A 19,429-nucleotide genomic window follows, 5' to 3' on the forward strand; every position below is an offset into this window, starting at 1 on the left:
GTTAGCACAGTGAGGAATGTGCTGGTCCCCTGCACCAGGCCCAGCACCTGCTCCAACTTGAGCTGGCTTGGAATTTTGTCTAAAAATCGGTTTTGCTGAGAGCAATGACTGGTCAAGCTGGTTTTGCAGGAAAATAGTGGCTTTGAGGACGAAGTTGCTTTTCAGAATGTTTTTTCTTGAGTAGTTTGTGTTCAGGAGGGCCCAAGTTGGGGTGGCCACCAGTGGGGCTGGGGGAGATCCTCCAAGCTGCTTCTTGCTTGTAGAACTCGTTGAAGTGGCACCTTGGGCAGTGACAGGTGGGGTCAGCTGTGCTCAGCTTGGCACCTGCCTGCAGCTCGTTTTGGGAGTGAAACCAGCAGCTCTGCTCCTCTCTCTGATGCCTTCAGCTTTAGCTTTTGTATTTTCCAGGTTCTGTGCTGCGTTGGTACAGAGCTCTGAACTTCATATAAAGTGTTTTAGCAAGTTCTCCTCAGAGTTCAGTCAGACAAAGCAATCCTTTTCCAGCCCAGAACCAAGGACACCGCTGCAGCCTCAGGCCCAAAAAGTGCCAACAACAGCAAATTGAGGAGAGCAGTTTGGGAGGATGGGACTGCATCACCTGGAGCTGGAATTGAACAATTAACCCCTCATATGTGAATGGACCAAACTTATATTTGTATGAAAAACTCATATGACTCAAAGTCCATCTTGGATGGAGCCCTGGCCAGGCTCTTGTACTGCCCAAGGTGCATCCATTGAGGATATCATTTTAATAAATCCCTCCTTTATTCGTGAACTCTCTGTAGCTCTGTTCCAGGAGCCTCTCAAGGCATCACCTACAACCTCAGGGCTTCAAAAGTATAAATAAAAATTTATAATTGTATGAAAAACTTGTGACCATCTTGGGTGGAGCCATGGCCAGGCTCTTGTACTGCCCAAGGTGCATCCATTGAGGATATATTTTTAATAAATCCCTCCTTTATTTGTGAACTCTGTGTAGCTCTGTTCCAGGAGCCTCTCAAGGCATCACCTACAACCTCAGGGCTTCAAAAGTATAAATAAAAATTTATAATTGTATGAAAAACTCATGACCATTGTCCATCTTGGGTGGACAGCAAGAGCCACAACTGGGCTCTTGTACTGCCCAAGGTGCATCCATTGAGGAGATCATTTTAATAAATCCCTTTTTTATTCGTGAACTCTGTGTAGCTCTGTTCCAGGAGCCTCTCAAGGCATCACCTACAACCTCAGGGCTTCAAAAGTATAAATAAAAATTGATAATTGTATGAAAAACTTGTGACCATCTTGGGTGGAGCCATGGCCAGGCTCTTGTACTGCCCAAGGTGCATCATTTGAGGATATAATTTTAATAAATCCCTCCTTTATTCTTGAACTCTGTGTAGCTCTGTTCCAGGAGCCTCTCAAGGCATTACCTACAACCTCAGGGCTTCAAAAGTATAAATAAAAATTTGTAATTGTATGAAAAACTTGTGACCATCTTGGGTGGAGCCATGGCCAGGCTCTTGTACTGCCCAAGGTGCATCATTTGAGGATATAATTTTAATAAATCCCTCCTTTATTCTTGAACTCTGTGTAGCTCTGTTCCAGGAGCCTCTCAAGGCATTACCTACAACCTCAGGGCTTCAAAAGTATAAATAAAAATTTGTAATTGTATGAAAAACTTGTGACCATCTTGGGTGGAGCCATGGCCAGGCTCTTGTACTGCCCAAGGTGCATCCATTGAGGAGATCATTTTAATAAATCCCTCCTTTATTCGTGAACTCTGTGTAGCTCTGTTCCAGGAGCCTCTCAAGGCATCACCTCACGGGGATGTGACGAGCAGGGCTCCCCGTGCTCTTCTGACCTCGTGCCTGTGTTTTCTCCCCAGCAGAGCTGACCTGCCCGGGCTGCAACACCTCGAAAGAAGCTGCTGCAGGATGAAAAGATGGCAGCGCGGCTGCTCGCACCACCAGGCCCCGAGAGTTTTAAACCCTTCACTCCGGAGTCCCTGGCCAACATCGAGAAACACATCGCGGAGCTGAAGAAGAAGCAGCGCTCCAAGCAGGACAGCAGCCACCGGGATGACGACGAAGACAGCAAACCAAAACCAAACAGTGACCTTGAGGCGGGCAAGAATTTGCCTTTCATCTACGGGGACATCCCTAAAGGGCTGGTTGCTGTGCCCCTGGAGGACTTTGACCCTTATTATATGACCCAGAAAGTGAGTCTGCAAGGAAGGAGTTACTAAAGCGCCTTTTTTTTCCCCTTGGGAAGGTTTGGGTATGGTTTGAACAGAAGATAAAAAGAAAGGGAGTCTTGGATGGTTTGGTTGTTTTGCTTTCTTATGTATTTTTCTGTGAGGTTTAACAGAGGTGATGTGATCGCCTCTATCACCTCAGTCTTTAAGGATGGAGTTAGGAGAACAAGCTCTGGAAACTAAAAATGGTTCAAGTTGTGCTAAAGTGCCAGTTTTAACCATCAGGGCAATAAGAAGAATTTAACTGAGGGGTAACAGTGAGGGTTTCAGTGTGTATTTCATCAATTACGTGGAATTCAAGCTGAAATTGATGGTTAGGAGGCACTGGGACACAGAATCGTGGCAAAAAAGGAAACTAATCAACTCTCTTTCATCTTAATTTTTATTTGTCTGGGACTAAGGTGATGTGGCAGGAAGCATTTATGGGTGCTGAGGTGTTTGAAGAAATGATGTGGTGAGGGGATGCTTGGCAAACTCTGCTGGGATGAAGGGAAGGGATCCGCTGGTGATGGAATGAGGAGCGTGGTCACTGATTTTCTTAGAAGGCTGAAGCTGAGGTTCTTCAGTGTTTAATTTCATTGCTTTCTTGGATACAAGTCTGAGCCAGCTGAAACAGTCACCATCTCCACTGAGGCTCAGCTGTGCCTCTGGGGGAGCTGCAGATTGAGCTGTGTGGGTGACAGGAGCTGTGATGTGGCTGTTGAGAGCTCAGAACTGGCTGCGTGTGAAATCCGTGTCATGGGTGACCAATGTTTGATGAGTTTTTGTTGGGACAGACGTTTGTGCCACGCTCAGAAGCAACTCTGAGACTGGCAGGGCATCATTCACATGAAATCAGCTGAATCTGGGGAGTGATGAGTGTAACTGACCCTTCTTTACTGTGTTCACACTGATTAATCTAATGGTTGGTTGTGTCAATTAATTCTCGTGTCCAGAGTGCTGAGGGCAGGTTCTGACTCAGAGCAGGGCTGTGAAATTTGGGGATCTGTGTGTGGCATCGTGGTGCCCAGCTGATGTGCTCCTTCAGGAGATGCACTACCAGGAGCTGCTGTGGGAACGAGGCAGCTTAGTTATCCTCAGGAATACTATTTTATTTATGAAACAAATAGTTTCCCTTTATTAAACCAGTCTGGTTCTGGTGAGAGCAGGTGATGGAATTACAGGATTTGGTTTGGGAGGGACCTTAAAGCTCATCCAGTGCCACCCCTGCCAGGGACAGGGACACTTGCCACCATGCCAGGCTGCCCCAAGCCCTGTCCAGCCTGGCCTTGGACATTTCCAGGGGCACCCACAGCTTCTCTGGGCACCCTGTGCCCACCCTCACAGGAGAACTCCCAAGGTCTCTTGACCCCTTTTACCCACCACAGGGGTGTTAGGAAATGTCTGTGATCCCCACTGGCAGATTTTTGAAGCCTCTCTGTGTCTGTGAGTTGAAGGGGTGGTGGCAGTGGGAGAACTGGGCTGATTCATGGTTTTTTTGGCTGAAGTAGGTGGCAGTGCTGAAGGGGCAGTGGGCAGAGCTCCGTGGTTCTCAACATTCCACCCCAAACAAGGAGGCACAGGGAACCCCGTTATCCCTCCTGCCGCATCCTGCTCCACGTTTGCCTCCCAACACAAGGCTATTAATAAACCTTTCATTTTTAGAGCAAGAAATGAGCTGCATTCCCCTCTCTGAAGGCATCTGTCACATCTCTGGGAGCGCCGTGTGGAATCCTTGGCGGGCTGAGATGCAGGGAAGGTTCTGGAGATGGGAGCAAACTCCCCCCCAGCCCTGCTGACCTCGAGCAGGGTCTGGCTCTCCCCACCGACCCTGAATCCTCTGCTCCCTTCCTGTTGTGTCCATCCCAGCATGGCCTTGCCTTAGTGCTCCTTGCTGCTTCCAATAGTCAGTGACTTTCCACAAAGAATTTTTTTTAAGGCCGATAAAAAAGGGCCCTTCTCTGAATCATCAGGAATTGCGAATCTGCTTGAATCATGGGAAGTTTTCCAAGTTTTTTTTTTTTTTTTTTCTCCCCCTCTCCAGAAGGCTTTGCATCACAGGTCTTTGCTTTTGCAGCGTGCACGGGGACGAATGAGCCGGTTCCTTTCCCCTGCAGGAGGACACGGTGATCTTGGTTTGTCTAAGGAAACTGAAACTGCATTTTAACAGAGCAGCTGAACCTCCCAGCACCTGTAAACTGATATCTAAAGGAGAAACAGTGTGACCTGGAAACAGAACCGTGGCACAGGGAGCCACAAGTCCTGGGTTTGTAGCCCAGCAATGGTTTTGTCCAATGTGCTGCTCTTTCCTCTGCTCAGTTTCATTTTGCAATATGGGAGTCACAGAATCCCTGAAGCTGGAAAAGACCTCCAGGATCACGTTCAGCTTGTTCCCAGCTCTGGACACATTCTAGCCCCTGAGTGTCTTGAAGTGAGGGGTAAGTCATGGCTTTGAGGAGAGTCTGAAATCCCTTTGCTCACAGGTAGCAGGTTTGGGAGCTGCTTTAGCTCCTTTTTGTCTCTGTATAAGGACCAGAAAGAATTTTTTTATGATTCTTTGTTTTACAACTTGTAATGGCCTTCCAGTTCCTGGCCTGAAGAACAAGGCAGGAGCAATAGTTGCCCATTTTTATTATGGAAACCCAAACCATTCCAATTAATATATCCAAAAGGCAGGTACATGAACTTCGTCGTTCACATGTGCAAACAAAATTCAGGAAAACCCCCTGTGTGAACAGCCCCAGCCACGGGAGCAGAGCATGGCCTTAAATCCTTCAGTGTTTCTTAAGACATCAGGACCATCTTCCTCTTTCATTCCTTCAGCCTTACCAGGATTTCCATTTTGAATGTTTTTCTATCTTCTACACCTCTCTTTCCTTCTGATCCATTTGTGGCCCAGCCCATTCCTACTAAACACCTCCTCACCGTGTTCTTTCCCTCTGGACATGATGTTTGCCAGGTTGGGGCCGTTCTCCTCAATTCCCTGGAATTTCCAATTCCCTTGAATTTCATCCCTGCTGCAGAATGAGGAGAAGGTGCTGCTTCTGCAAAGGCTCCAGTTAGGAGGCAGCAGAAGGTCCCTGGATATTCTGTGAGCTGAGGCTGTGGACAAGTTTAGGTGGGTGGATTTCAGAGGAAAAAAGGAACAATGTCCGCGCACACGTGAGGTCTGAGGCTGGGCTGGGACGTCTGAGGTCACCCGTGGCTGCCAGAGAAGCACCTGAGGATCTCTCCAGAGCCTTCCTGCCAAGGGAGTGACTTGCAGCTTTGTCAAGTCACATGCCAGCTTTGGAAACGGGCCCTGTGGGTCCAGAATGTCACCTTGGCCCAGGAAAATCACAGGGATGTGAGGGACCAGCTGCGGGAGGCACGTCTGGCTCTGGAATGTGCCTCAGGAGCCTTGGCCCGTGGTGTCTGCAGGGAGAGGTGGTGACTCTGCAAGGTCACGACACCATTCCTGGGTTTGCATTTCAATGAAGTCACCAAAACAGAGGGAAGAGTCAGAACCATCCCAAAAATCAGCTTTTTATTCTTATTTCCAGCGTCTCATTGCCTTTTCCAGGTCTTGAGTGCTTAATGGTGTTTTTTCTTCCACTCTGCCTCTCCAGTCGGCTTCAAAGGAGCAGGAAAAGTGGGTGTGGAAGGGAAGGAGTGAAGAAAGGAGATTGGATTCCCTGGCAGTCGTGTTCTGCAGTCCTCTCCAGGTGTTGGAGGGAAGGCAGAGTGTGATGGAGCTGCTGGCTGAGTGTGGCTGTTGGTGCTGTGGATCCAGGCAGAGCTGGGATCAGGGAGTGCCAAGTGTGGAATCTCTGCTCCCATCTCCTGAATAACTGCAGCCCACTCGTGGTGGGGGAAAGGGTGGAGAATTATTTCTGGCCAGGAGGCAGAGTGGATTTCCTTGCACAGAAAACTTAAAAATCAGGGATTCTCTCCAGCAGCTCCACATCCTCCCGGGGCTGGGGCAGCTCTGCAGGTGGGGTCTCACCTGAGCAGGGCAGAGGGACAAACCCCCCCTCCCCTGCTGGGGACTCAGCCCAGGCTTGGGGGGTCCCTGGGGCACCTCAAACCCTTCTCCCCAGGGCTGCTCTCAGGACTGATTGTGTCTGTAACTCTTCAGGGTGCCCGAGTTTGCTGTAAATTCCTTTTCCAGCAGCCCCGGTGGCTCGCTCAGGGCGCCACCAGGAAGTCACCGCTCTCCCCTGCTCCACGTCGTGTCACTGCTGCAGGAATGTGCTCCCATATGTTCTGAGGCTGTTCCTAAAGCTGTTTGCTTCTGAAATCTCCTGCCCACTCCCCCTCACTCCTCAGCCATTACAGAACTGCTCAGTGGCAAACCTGCAGGAAGCAGGAATGTTCTAAATCTTGCTGGAGCTGGATGATTCTTGCCATCCCCCAGTTGGTTCTGTTGCTCTCCCAAGCACAGTCATCATTTTGCAGATTGATTTTTATGAAACCTTCTCTTTATGAAACCTATTTCCAAGGTTTTGGTGGGTCCTGATGAACTTGATGGAAACTAAAGAGGATGGAGTTTTTTCACAGCTCTAACAACAAATGGAGGCTTTGGGAAGTCCAACCAGACAAAACCATCTTCTTAAACTGACTGCAAAATACCTTTTTCCAGGTATCACCTTCCTCTGAGTTTTGAGCTTTGCTTCAGCACATCATAAAAGCTCTTAAGGATGTTCTTGGCCCAGATCCAGAAAATGTTTTAAGAACTTGCAGCCATTTTGAAATGGAGTTTTAATATGTCAGCAGCAGAACGGAAAACTAAGAGAGGATTTAAATTGCCAAACACTTCTTGGCTTTTGGGCTTTTCTTTCTATTGACGAGACCAAGTGGAGATTTACTCAGGATTTTAGAGGGTACCCAGTGGAATGGTGGATCTCAGAACAGTTGTAATCCATGAGCAGACTGGAAGTCTGACACCTCACTGCTGTGAGGGTTGTGCTGAAAGGCCCAGGGATGATGGGCTTTACAGGCAGGAACAATTCAGCACGTTTTGTGGTCTAAAAGGAGAAATCTGGGCAGGGCACAGGGAGAAAACAAAGAACTGCCTTAGGTACAGTCACAGAACAGGTGAGGGATTCAGCAGGAAGATCATGGAGTTGATGTTTGGTGGGCAGGGGGATGAAAACTCAGATTTCTTGATGGAAAGGGTGGTCAGGTGTCGCTATATTCCTTGTCTCTCCTGGCCCTGGAGTATCCAAAGCCAGGTTGGACAGGGCAGGGGGTGGAATGGGATCTTCTGAAGGACATTTCCAGTCCAAACCATTCCACACCTCCATGGCTGCTGTTCAGGGGGTGGAATGGGATCTTCTGAAGGACATTTCAAATCCAAACCATTCCACACCTCCATGGTTGTTCAGGAGGTGGAATGGGATGGTCTGAAGGACATTTCCAGTCCAAACCATTCCACACCTCCACGGTTGTTGTTCAAACTCGGTTGTCGCTACTGGACACGAAATGAGTACACAGAAGCTTGGTAAGTTCAAAAGAGAAAAAAGACAAAGTTTTATTCAAACATCTGGTATTTATAGAATTCCAGAGGTGACCATGGATTGGAGGATGGAATTGCCACCTCTCCAACCACACTGGTCAAACCAACAGTCCATCAATTCTCTCCTCCCACAAAGAAGAAGGCAAAACAATCATTATTTATGTGAACAGTGTGTGAGAACTGCAGTAGAAATATGTAAACATTATCAGAAGGCTGAAGAAGTTTTATGAGAACTTTAAAACTTTCAAAAGAACTATAAAAGAAAACTTAACACTTTTAAAAATCAGGGCAACAGTCAGGCTTTGGAAGGGGCTGCCCAGGGAGGTTTGGACTCCCCATCCCTGGAGATGTCCAAGGAGTGACTGGCACTCAGCACTCTGGGCTGGGTGATTGCTCACAAGTTGCACTCGATGGCCTTGGAGACCTTTTTCACCCTCAGGGATTTGGGGATTCTGTGGTTTTTACAGCAGACAGTGCCAAATTCCTGAGTCAGGCCTTGTGAAAGTGGCTGTTCCACGGGATCCCTGCCATGTGCCAGGACCAAGGGCTCCCAGCCTCGTGTGGGGCTGTTCCCTCCACCCAGCCCAGCTGAGTTTTGGGTTGTTCCCCCTCCCTGAAGCCATTTCTGTGTCTCCAGGGTTTTACTCCTGCTGATTTTGGCTGAACGAGCCACAGGCTCCTGCCTGGGGATTTTTCCCGTGGGAAATGGAGGCACAGTGGAACTGAGCCACCTCTCAGAACTGCTGAGTGGGGTTTGGGAAGTTCCTGTCTTCTCCCAGCTCCCCTTGTCCCACGTAATGTCCAGCATGGTCCTGCTGGTGGGTTCATTGCTCAAAAGGTGTGGGAGAGTTGGGAGATCCTTTTTAAAGAGATTTAAAAAGGAAGGGGGTGCGAGTCCTGGGAAATTTGTGGTGTCAGGGAAGGGGGGAGAGCTGATTCCTAGAACTGGGTGTCCCCTGAGCTCTCTGTAATGGCAACTTTGGGCCTTTTAGAAGGTTTGTCCATGCCAAGGTGGTCTGGTCATTAATTCTTGATGCTCTTAATTTAAGAGCTGTCCAGGGCTGTCTTTAAAGTGCTTTTGGTGGGGGATGCATTAGTGGTTCTGCTAACAAACCTTCCTCTCTTGCTGCTGAACCACAATCTGATTTTGATTTCCTTTGCAAATAATTTACTGCTCAATGGTCTAATTTAACCAAACGAGCTCAAATCTGTTGTTTCATTGATGAAGAAAATGACAAATTTCCTAAGAGTGAATCTCCTGGGGAAGCCTGTGCTGGCAGAGAGCCCTGGTGGATTCCCTGGGGTTGGGCTCTGAGCTCGGGGCTGTGCCAGCCGGGGGCTGGAGACAGGAGTGAGTCCAGCTGTGCTTTGGGGCCATCCTGGAGAGGATAAAAATGGGATAAATGGTGTCAGGGGAAGGGCTTTGTGCACACAAATTGCATTTTTCCCTGGCTGGGATGGTCCTGATGGTTTGCCCCTGATGCTCCTGGTGCTGCTCTCCGCAGGGAGAATGGCCCAGCAGAATTCTGCCCCACGCTCACACGGATCATCCCACAGGTTCTTAAGGAAAAAATGAGCCTGAAATTAATTCCACAGGTTCTTAATGAAGAAATGAACCTGAAATTCATCCCACAGGTTCTTATTGAGGAAATGAACCTGAAATTCATCCCACAGGTTCTTAAGGAAGAAACGAACCTGAAATTCATCCCACAGGTTCTTAAGGAAGAAATGAACCTGAAATTCATCCCACAGGTTCTTAAGGAAGAAATGAACCTGAAATTCATCCCACAGGTTCTTAAGGAAGAAATGAAGCTCCCATTTAACCAGCTCTGGGGAAAGGCAGTGAGAGCCTGGGCTGTGCTGGGTGACCTGTGTCTGCTGGCCTGGGGGACGCTGCCACCTCATCTTGGTCCTGCTTGCCTGTCAGCCTCTATTTCCAGGGATTTGCAGCAGCAGGAATTGTTGTGGTTATTTGGGATGTGTGATAATTCACCTGTGGGGAGTTTTGAATAAGTTTGAGACGAGACCTCTGAGTGGTTTTTAGTGGTGCAGTTGATTTTCTTGTTTTCTGTATAAGTAAAGAAGGGTGAGTTCAGCTCACATTGTTACAGCACAATTCAGAAAGTCACAAGACCCTTGGTTACAAGTCCTTTTAAAGAGTTATTAACCAAGGAAACTCTTCTGCCAAAGATATTTATGGTTTTGACCCAATCCTTAAATATTTCATCTTATAGACCCGTACTAGTGTGTAAACTTTCTTAGCCAATATATAATTATAATATAGGTTTGTTATATTAATAATAATAATATAGGTTTGTTTAGAATATATATAATAACATATGTTTGTTTATAATATATATAATAATATAGGTTTGTTTATAGTATATATAATAATATAGGTTTGTTTATAATACATATAATAATATAGGTTTGTTTATAGTATATATAATAATATAGGTTTGTTTATAGTATACATAATAATATAGGTTTGTTTATAATATACATGATAATATAGGTTTGTTTATAATATATATAATAATATAGGTTTGTTTATAATATATATAATGTTATAACACACAAACCTATAGTCCTATATTCCAAACTCCTTTGCTCTGTAACTACTTTAATTTTTTCTACATCTTAAACTCTAAAACTTTCAACTTTCCTTTACTTAGCTGAATGTGTCTCTACTTTAAACTCTAAACCCACATTTGCACCTCTAACACTTAAGCTTGAAGGCCTTTTCCAAGGTCTCAGATCAAATCCAGCGTTTAATTTTAAATTCCAGCTTACAAGCCTCAAATTCTGCGAGTTCTTTGCGTTTCAGGTTCCAGCAGGGAAGGAGGCTGTGCCAGATCTGCTCCGGGGACCTCCGTTCTCACCCTTGGGAAGGAAGAACGGGGTGTGGGAGAGGGGAGAGGGGCTTGCCTGGGAGGTTTGGCTTCTGCCTCGTCTGAGATCGCAAATTCAATGGATTTTTGGAGCAGAATTACCCCTGGTGTCCTGGTGGGTGGTGCCCATGATGCGCTGCTGTGTTCTACCCTAATGGGAGCTTCATAAAGGAAATATTTAAAAAAAAAAAAAACAACAAAAAATGCTATTTTTTTTACCCTGGAAGTTTATCTACTTTGTACAATTCCTGCTGTGATTTTCCTGCATTAACTCTCTCTTGCAAAAGCTTCATTGTTGCAGTTCATAAAGGAAATATAAAAAAAAAAAAAAAAAAAATCCTTTTTTTTTTTTTACCCTGAAATTTTCTCTACTATAGCAATTCCTGCTATAATTTTCCTGCATTAATTCTCTCTTTCATGAGCTTCATAAAGAAAATATTAAAAAAAAAAAAACAACCAAAAAATGCTTTTTTTTTACCCTGAAATTTTCTCTACTTTGTGCAATTCCTGCTATAATTTTCCTGCATTAATTCTCTCTTTCATGAGCTTCATAAAGAAAATATTAAAAAAAAAAAAAACAAAAACCAAAAAATGCTTTTTTTTACCCTGGAAGTTTATCTACTTTGTACAATTCCTGCTATAATTTTCCTGCATTAATTCTCTCTTTCATGAGCTTCATAAAGAAAATATTAAAAAAAAAAAAACCAAAAACCAAAAAATGCTTTTTTTTACCCTGGAAGTTTATCTACTTTGTACAATTCCAGCTATAATTTTCCTGCATTAATTCTCTCTTTCATAAAGGAAATATAAAAAAAAAAAAACAACCAAAAAATGCTTTTTTTCCCCCTGAAATTTTCTCTACTTTGTACAATTCCTGCTATAATTTTCCTGCATTAATTCTGTCTTTTATAAGCTTCATGAAGGAAATACTAAAAAAAAAAAACAACAAAAATGCTTTTTTTCCCCCTGAAATTTTGTCTGCTTTGTGCAATTCCTGCTGTGATTTCCCTGCATTAACTCTCTCTCTCTCTTTCTCTCTTTCTTTTTTTCTCTGCAGACCTTTGTAGTACTAAACAGAGGGAAAACACTCTTCCGATTTAGTGCCACACCTGCCTTGTACATTTTAAGTCCTTTTAATCTGTTTAGAAGAATAGCTATTAAAATTTTGATACATTCATATCCTTTTTATTACTGAATTACCGTTGTGTATTCGATGCAATTCTCTTAGCTGTTGTCTTGTTGCTGATCTTTTCTGTTTGTTGAAAAATCTCTTTTCCTGCTGTCTTTTGCTCAGTTCCCAAATATAAATATTCCAGTCCTGCACCTGGAGCTGGGGCCTCAGAATATGCCCAAAAAAATCCAGATTTTTTACTGGAGGAAAAAGCAGTTCTTTAGCCACATCCAGTGAAGGGAAAATCTTTATTTTCCCTGTTCACACACGTGGATGAGTTTTTGGAACTCATTAAGTTCCAAATTAAGATTTGACTTAAGGTGAAGGAGAGTTACGGAAATGGTTAAACCGAATTAAAATAGGGTTTTGTTAAATTAAAATTATTAAAATTGAAATTAAAATATATGTAATATATATTCTATTTACATATTTTTCTATGTAAAATATTACACAGAAATAAATAGAATTATTACCTAGAGAACAAGCCACAGCCCACCTGGTCTGCAATTAGACCCTGACCAATTTCTTGCTCTTTTGGCATCTCTAAAACATCCTCCTTAATGGCAAAGCTCTTCCAGAATGTCCCATTGCAGAGCTTTGGAAGCACCATCTGATGCTGTTATCAGGAGAAAAAAAAATAATGTATTTTATTGACTGAGCTGCTTATTTATTTATTTTTAGAAAATGGCTCTAAAATGGAAACACCTCCCCATGGTTTAGAGGTTTCTGTAGTTTCCCTTCCTGGATCTCAGCTGGAGGAAAAGCTTTTCCATCTTCTCAGAGCTGACCTGGGAATATTTCCTTTGGCTCTTGGCTTGTTTCTCGTGGCTTTTCCTCCCCCTGGATGTGCAGCTCAGGGATGAATTCTGAATTTCTGCCAGGTGCTGCTGAAGGCCCTGGGGTCTCTCTGAGTCTCCTGAAATCATTTTGGGAGTGAAATAATCTGGATTTCCCCACTCCTCGTTCAGTGCTTACTGAGCAGATGGATTCAGGGACACCTTTTCATCTAAGCCTCTGAACTGAGTTGCTGAGACATACCAGAAAATATAGCATTGATTTCTACAAAATGAACTTTACAAGTAAATTCAATTTAAATCAACCAGAAAATTCACCAAAAGGTGACATAAAATGCCAATTAGGTAGTCATATATGTTATATACTATATGTATATATAAAAAGTATATGAAATTCAAGTAAACAAAAAAATTCACCAAAAGGTGACATAAAATGCCAATTAGGTAGTCATATATGTTATATACTATATGTATATATAAAAAGTATATGAAATTTAAATAAACAAAAAAATTCACCAAAAGGTGACATAAAATGCCAATTATGTGGTCATAAATGTTATATACTATATATGTATATATAAAAAGTATATGAAATTTAAATCAACCAGAAAATTCACCAAATGGTGCCATAAAATGCCATTTATGTAGTCCTATATGTTATATAGTATATATGTATATATAAAAAGTGTATGAAATTTAAATCAACCAGAAAATTCACCAAAAGGTGACATAAAATGCCAATTAGGTAGTCATATATGTTATATACTATATATGTATATATAAAAAGTGTATGAAATTTAAATCAACCAGAAAATTCATCAAATGGTGACATAAAATGCCATTTATGTAGTCCTATATGTTATTTAGTATATATTTATATATCATTATATAGTTATAACTATATATAGTTATAGTTATATAGTTAAATATACATAGTACTCATAATACAGTATATTAAAATATATAATATATAAATATTGTATATAATACATTGTAAATAGTATATGTGTTATGTAGTATATAAATAGTATAATAATACAGCATACTAAAATATATTGTATATAAATATTATATATAAAATATATATAAATATGTATAGTATATAACTATAGTATATAAATATATAAACATATAGCATATAAATGCTATATATGTGTATATATATGTGTATATGTGGAGATATAGATATAGATATAAATATAGATATAGATATAGGTACATAGATATATAGAGATATAGATAGATAGATAGATAGATAGATAGATAGATAGATATAGATATATAGATAGATATAGATATAGATATAGACATAGATATAGACATAGATATAGATATAGATAGAGATATAGATAGAGATATATAGATAGATATAGATAGAGATATAGATAGATATATAGATATAGAGATATATAGATATAGACATATAGATATATAGATATATAGATATATAGATATATAGATATATAGATATATAGATATATAGATATAGATATAGATATAGACATATAGATATATAGATATGTAGACATATAGATATATAGCTCCTGTAACCAATCCAGTGCACCCAGCACACAGATGTGCTCTGCAGCCCCACACACTAAAGACAGAGAGAATTCATTTCCCGTGGCTGCTCCCGAGCCCAGCCGGGGCGTGCCTGGGTCCTGCAGCCCTTGTGCCCTGTGGGGTGGGCAGGGTCCCCTTGTGCCCTGTGGGGTGGGCAGGCTGCCCTTTTGTGCCCTGTGGGGTGGGCAGGGTCCCCTTGTGCCCTGTGGGGTGGGCAGGGTCCCCTTGTGCCCTGTGGGGTGGGCAGGCTCCCCTTGTGCCCTGTGGGGTGGGCAGGCTGCCCTTTTGTGCCCTGTGGGGTGGGCAGGGTCCCCTTGTGCCCTGTGGGGTGGGCAGGGTCCCCTTGTGCCCTGTGGGGTGGGCAGGCTCCCCTTGTGCCCTGTGGGGTGGGCAGGCTGCCCTTTTGTGCCCTGTGGGGTGGGCAGGGTCCCCTTGTGCCCTGTGGGGTGGGCAGGGTCCCCTTGTGCCCTGTGGGGTGGGCAGGCTGCCCTTGTGCCCTTTGTCCCCTTGTGCCCTGTGGGGTGGGCAGGCTGCCCTTGTGCCCTTTGTCCCCTTGTGCCCTGTGGGGTGGGCAGGCTGCCCTTGTGCCCTGGCTCCTTGACTCTGGCACGGTGTTCAGCATGATCATCATGTGCACCATCCTGACCAACTGCGTGTTCATGACGTTCAGTAACCCGCCCGAGTGGTCCAAGAACGTGGAGTGAGTAGCGATTGTTGCACATTTCAGTGCCCAGTGGTGTTTGGTGAGAACTCCCAAAACGCTGACTTTGTTCCCTGGAGCAGCCTGAACTCCCCCGTGCTTTTATCTGCACGCGCCCCGTGGGTTTTCCCCCTTTGTTTGTGGTTTTTTTCGGGTATTTTTAGGTTTTTTGGGTTTTTTTTGGGGGGGGTTTTGGTGTGTTTTTTGGGTGTGTTTTTGTTTTTTTTTATTTTGGGGTTTTTTTGTGTGGTTTTTTTTTTTTTTGTTGTTGTTGTTGTTTTTGGTTTTGGTTTGGTTTTGATTTTGTTTTTGGTGGTTTTTTTTGTTTTTTTTTTAATTTTATTTTTGGGGTTTGTTTTTGTCTTCTTTATATATATATATTTTTTTATTTTTTTTTTTGTGTGTTTCTTGTGTTTTTAAAAATCTTGTGGAGCCCTTTATTTAAACCAAATATAATAATAATCATAATATAAATACAATTCTAATTGTAATAATATAATTAGAATATAATATGATATAATAATATATAAAATAATATATTATTATATATAATAATATATAATGATAATAAGTATAATATAATATATCATTATATATAATAATAAAATATAATAATTATAATTATATTTATATAATATTATATATAATACATAGATTATATATTATATATTATATATAATGTAATATATACAATATAATATAGAATTTATATTATATTAATTATATTATATTATATTATATTATATTATATTATATTATATTATATTATATTATATTATATTATGTTATGTTATGTTATGTTATGTTATGTTATGTTATGTTATATTATGTTATATTATATTATGTTATATTATATATTATTATATATAATAATATATATTATTATATATAATAATATATATTATTATATAATATATAATACATATTATATAATATATAATGTAATAATTTAATATATTATATTATATATAACAACAACAACAATGTAGAATTATTTTAATTAATATAGAATTATTTTAAATACAGAATTCTTTTAATTCTTTTAATTATTCAACCAAATACCATTATAATTCACCTTTTTTGCACCACTAAAAGGACATTTCCTCCTGACAGGTACACATTCACCGGGATTTATACGTTTGAATCACTCGTGAAAATCATTGCCAGAGGTTTCTGTATAGATGGCTTCACCTTCCTGAGGGACCCCTGGAACTGGCTGGATTTCAGCGTCATCATGATGGCGTGAGTTGTGTTTTCCCAGGGATTTCTGTGCACGGGAGGGGACGTGGCCTGAGCAAGAGAGGGGGGCGTAGATTTGTCAGGAAAAAACACATAAAGGAAAACTTCAGTGAATCCCCCTTGATTTTTTCAAGGAAAGTTTCACCCTGGTGGGATTTCAGCTCTAAACTGCAGCAGCGCGGAGTTAGTGGAGTTACTACTGCAAAAAAAAAAAGTAAAAAAAAATGGATTTTCTGAAAATTGCCTTGATTAATACAAGGTTTTAGGTGGTTCTTGCACCAGATCAGCATAGGAACCAAATATCTTTAAATTCCAGTCTCTGCCACCCCTTCCTTGGGCTGTGACTGGAGGTTGGACTGTGATTAATAACCCATTAATAACCTGTTAATAAGCCATTATTAACCCATGAAGTTGCAGTGTCAGAAAGGAGACATTTGATTTTCCCTCCTCTTTTTTTTCTCTTCTGCTGGATTGGGCTGATCCTGAGGATCATGGGCGTGTCTGAGTCAGGAAATTCCTGGGTTTTATTAAAACAGGAATTCCTGGTTTTTCCCATATTCTCCACTGGAAAAATTCCTGGTTTTTTTCCATATTTTCCTTTTTTATTTGCCCTGAGCTGATCCTGGCTCAGATTTAGTCCTGCTGATGGAAATCTGGTCTTTGTCACTGGTACTCCAAGTTGCTGGTGGAAGAAATATTTTTCCTTGAAAAGCCAATAACCAGGAGCTCCCAGCACTTGAATTTTTGCTCTTTTTCCACCTTTCAGTTGTTTAATTAAATTATATACAAAGAATTGAGCATTGTCAATGAAAAGCCAATAACCAGGAGCTCCCAGCACTTGAATTTTTGCTCTTTTTCCACCTTTCAGTTGTTTAATTAAATTATATACAAAGAATTGAGCATTGTCAATGAAAAGCCAATAACCAGCAGCTCCCAGCACTTGAATTTTTGCTCTTTTTCCACCTTTCAGTTGTTTATTTAAATTATATGCAAAGAATTGAGCATTGTCAATGAAAAGCCAATAACCAGCAGCTCCCAACACCTGAGTTTTTGCTCTTTTTCCACCTTTCAGTTGTTTATTTAAATTATATGCAAAGAATTGAGCATTGTCAATGAAAAGCCAATAACCAGCAGCTCCCAGCACTTGAATTTTTGCTCTTTTTCCACCTTTCAGTTGTTTATTTAAATTATATGCAAAGAATTGAGCATTGTCAATGAAAAGCCAATAACCAGCAGCTCCCAACACCTGAGTTTTTGCTCTTTTTCCACCTTTCAGTTGTTTATTTAAATAATATACAAAGAACTGGACATTGCCCATGAAAAGCCAATAACCAGCAGCTCCCAACACCTGAGTTTTTTGAAGCCCTTGAGGCCTTTCTGCAGCAGGAAAAATCCTGAATGTTGAGCATTTCTTTGCCTTTTCATACCAAGTTTGTCCCCAGGCAGCACAGAGGAAATATTCTCTGAGCTGGGGTAAAATACAACCCTGTTACTAAGCCTCTTCTCCCCTGTGTACCTTGGGTTTTTCTGCTTGGAAAAAGAGAATCAAACCTTCCTGTGGCTCACAAGCAGACATTGAAGCATAAAGGATTAAAAATGGAGGATGCTAATTAAAACGAAGGATGCTAATTAAGTGGAAGGATGTTAATCAAAGCAGAAGATGATTATGTTGTCTTAAAAAACATGAAGTGAAGCGAATATACCTGAAACCCCTGATCTGAGGTACAATCATGGAATCATGGATTGGTTTGGATTGGGAGGGACCTTACAGCTCATCCAGTCCAGGTTGCTCAGTGTTGTTTTGATTTTTAAAAGTGTTAATTTGTTGGGTTTTTTTTAATAGTTTTTTTAAAAGTTCTCTCCAGCCACACTGGTCAAACCAACAGTCCATCAATTCTCTCTTCCTACAAAGAAGAATGCAAAGTAATTATTGTTTACATGAACAGTGTGTGAGAACTGAAGTAGAAATATGTAAACATTATCAGAAGGCTGAAGCAGTTTTATGAGAACTTTGCAACTTTTAAAAGAGCTATAAAAGAAAACACTTTTAAAGATCAGAGCAACAGCTCAGGGTGGTGTCACCAAATCTCCTCAAATATTTGGCATTTTTACAATTGCCTTCTTCTGTAGAGATTCAAAGGTTCAAATTCCCTCTAGGACTGGTGTGGAGTTTGGGGCACCACCATATGGAAAACATCTGAAGCTGTTGGAGAGGGGACAAGGGGATGGGGCAGGGTCTGGAGGAGTGGCTCAGGGCTCTGGGGAAGAGAAGAGGGGAGAAGAGACTGAGGGGAGACTCATGGGGGGCTGCAGCTTCATCCCGAGGGACAGCTCCGGTCTCTGCTCCCTGTGACCAGGGACAGCACACGAGGGAACCAGTGCAGCTGTCAGGGGAGGGATGTCAGGAAAAGATCCTTCTCCCAGAGGCTGCTGGCACTGCCCAGGCTCCCCAGGGAATGGGCACAGCCCCGAGGCTGCCAGAGCTCCAGGAGTGCTTGGACAGCACTGCCGGGGTGGGATTTTTGGGGTGTCTGTGCAGGGCCAGGGCTTGGACTGGATGATGCAGCGGGTCCCTTCCAGCTCAGGACATTCCATGATTCCAGCTGAGGATGGGTATCCAGCCATGTACCTGGGCAAGCTGCTTGAGGAGCAGAGAGACTTAAACCTCATTTTACCCCTGCACCTTTGTCTGTCTCTCTCATTTCAATGCCACTTCTGAAGCGTTTTAAATCACAAGCTGTTTCCTACAAGCAGACAATTTATGCAAAGGAAGGTGACCCCAACGGTGCCATTAACTCTGGTTTAATTCTGCAGGTATATAACAGAGTTTGTAAACCTAGGCAATGTTTCAGCTCTGCGCACTTTCAGGGTTCTGAGAGCTTTGAAAACTATTTCTGTAATTCCAGGTAAGGCGGCCCCGGTTGGTGTTTAGCTGTCGGGTACAGGCCCCTGTGAGTGATGTATTGCTTTGTCTGTAGTTGTTGTTTTATTTTGGTGTGTGTTATTGTCATGGTGTTTTTTGTGTGTGACCTCCCTCATTGCAGATATGTCACAGAGTTTGTGGACCTTGGGAATGTCTCAGCATTGAGAACTTTCAGAGTTCTCCGAGCTTTGAAAACTATCTCTGTAATTCCAGGTGAGAACCATTCAGCATTAAAGGCTGGGCTTGTGTGTGTGTCCTCTCTGTATTTCCCCTCCCCTCCTGCACTGCTCATTCCTCAGAAATGGCACTGGGATTTTTTTGGATGGGATTTGCAGTCTGTGTAACAAAGCAGTTTGAAATCAAGGCTCCTGGGCCATCAAATTATGGCTGTTACTCCATATTTTCTGTCCCTTTGTATGCACATTTCATACTGATC

General features: G+C 42.2%; 1 protein-coding gene across 1 annotated transcript in view; it reads left to right on the plus strand.

Moving 5' to 3' along the window:
• SCN8A (sodium voltage-gated channel alpha subunit 8) overlaps positions 1 to 19,429 on the plus strand; it is a 74,140-nt gene that overhangs the window by 13,078 nt on the left and 41,633 nt on the right. The window contains exons 2-6 of the mRNA XM_054002012.1: positions 1,871 to 2,200; positions 11,661 to 11,779; positions 14,742 to 14,831; positions 15,945 to 16,073; positions 19,115 to 19,206. Of these exons, the coding sequence (XP_053857987.1) occupies positions 1,925 to 2,200; positions 11,661 to 11,779; positions 14,742 to 14,831; positions 15,945 to 16,073; positions 19,115 to 19,206 (706 nt within the window). The 5' untranslated portion in view covers positions 1,871 to 1,924. The remainder of the gene's footprint in view (positions 1 to 1,870; positions 2,201 to 11,660; positions 11,780 to 14,741; positions 14,832 to 15,944; positions 16,074 to 19,114; positions 19,207 to 19,429) is intronic.

Source organism: Vidua macroura, chromosome 34 (genome assembly GCF_024509145.1).
Source record: "Vidua macroura isolate BioBank_ID:100142 chromosome 34, ASM2450914v1, whole genome shotgun sequence".
Classification (NCBI taxonomy): domain Eukaryota; kingdom Metazoa; phylum Chordata; class Aves; order Passeriformes; family Viduidae; genus Vidua; species Vidua macroura.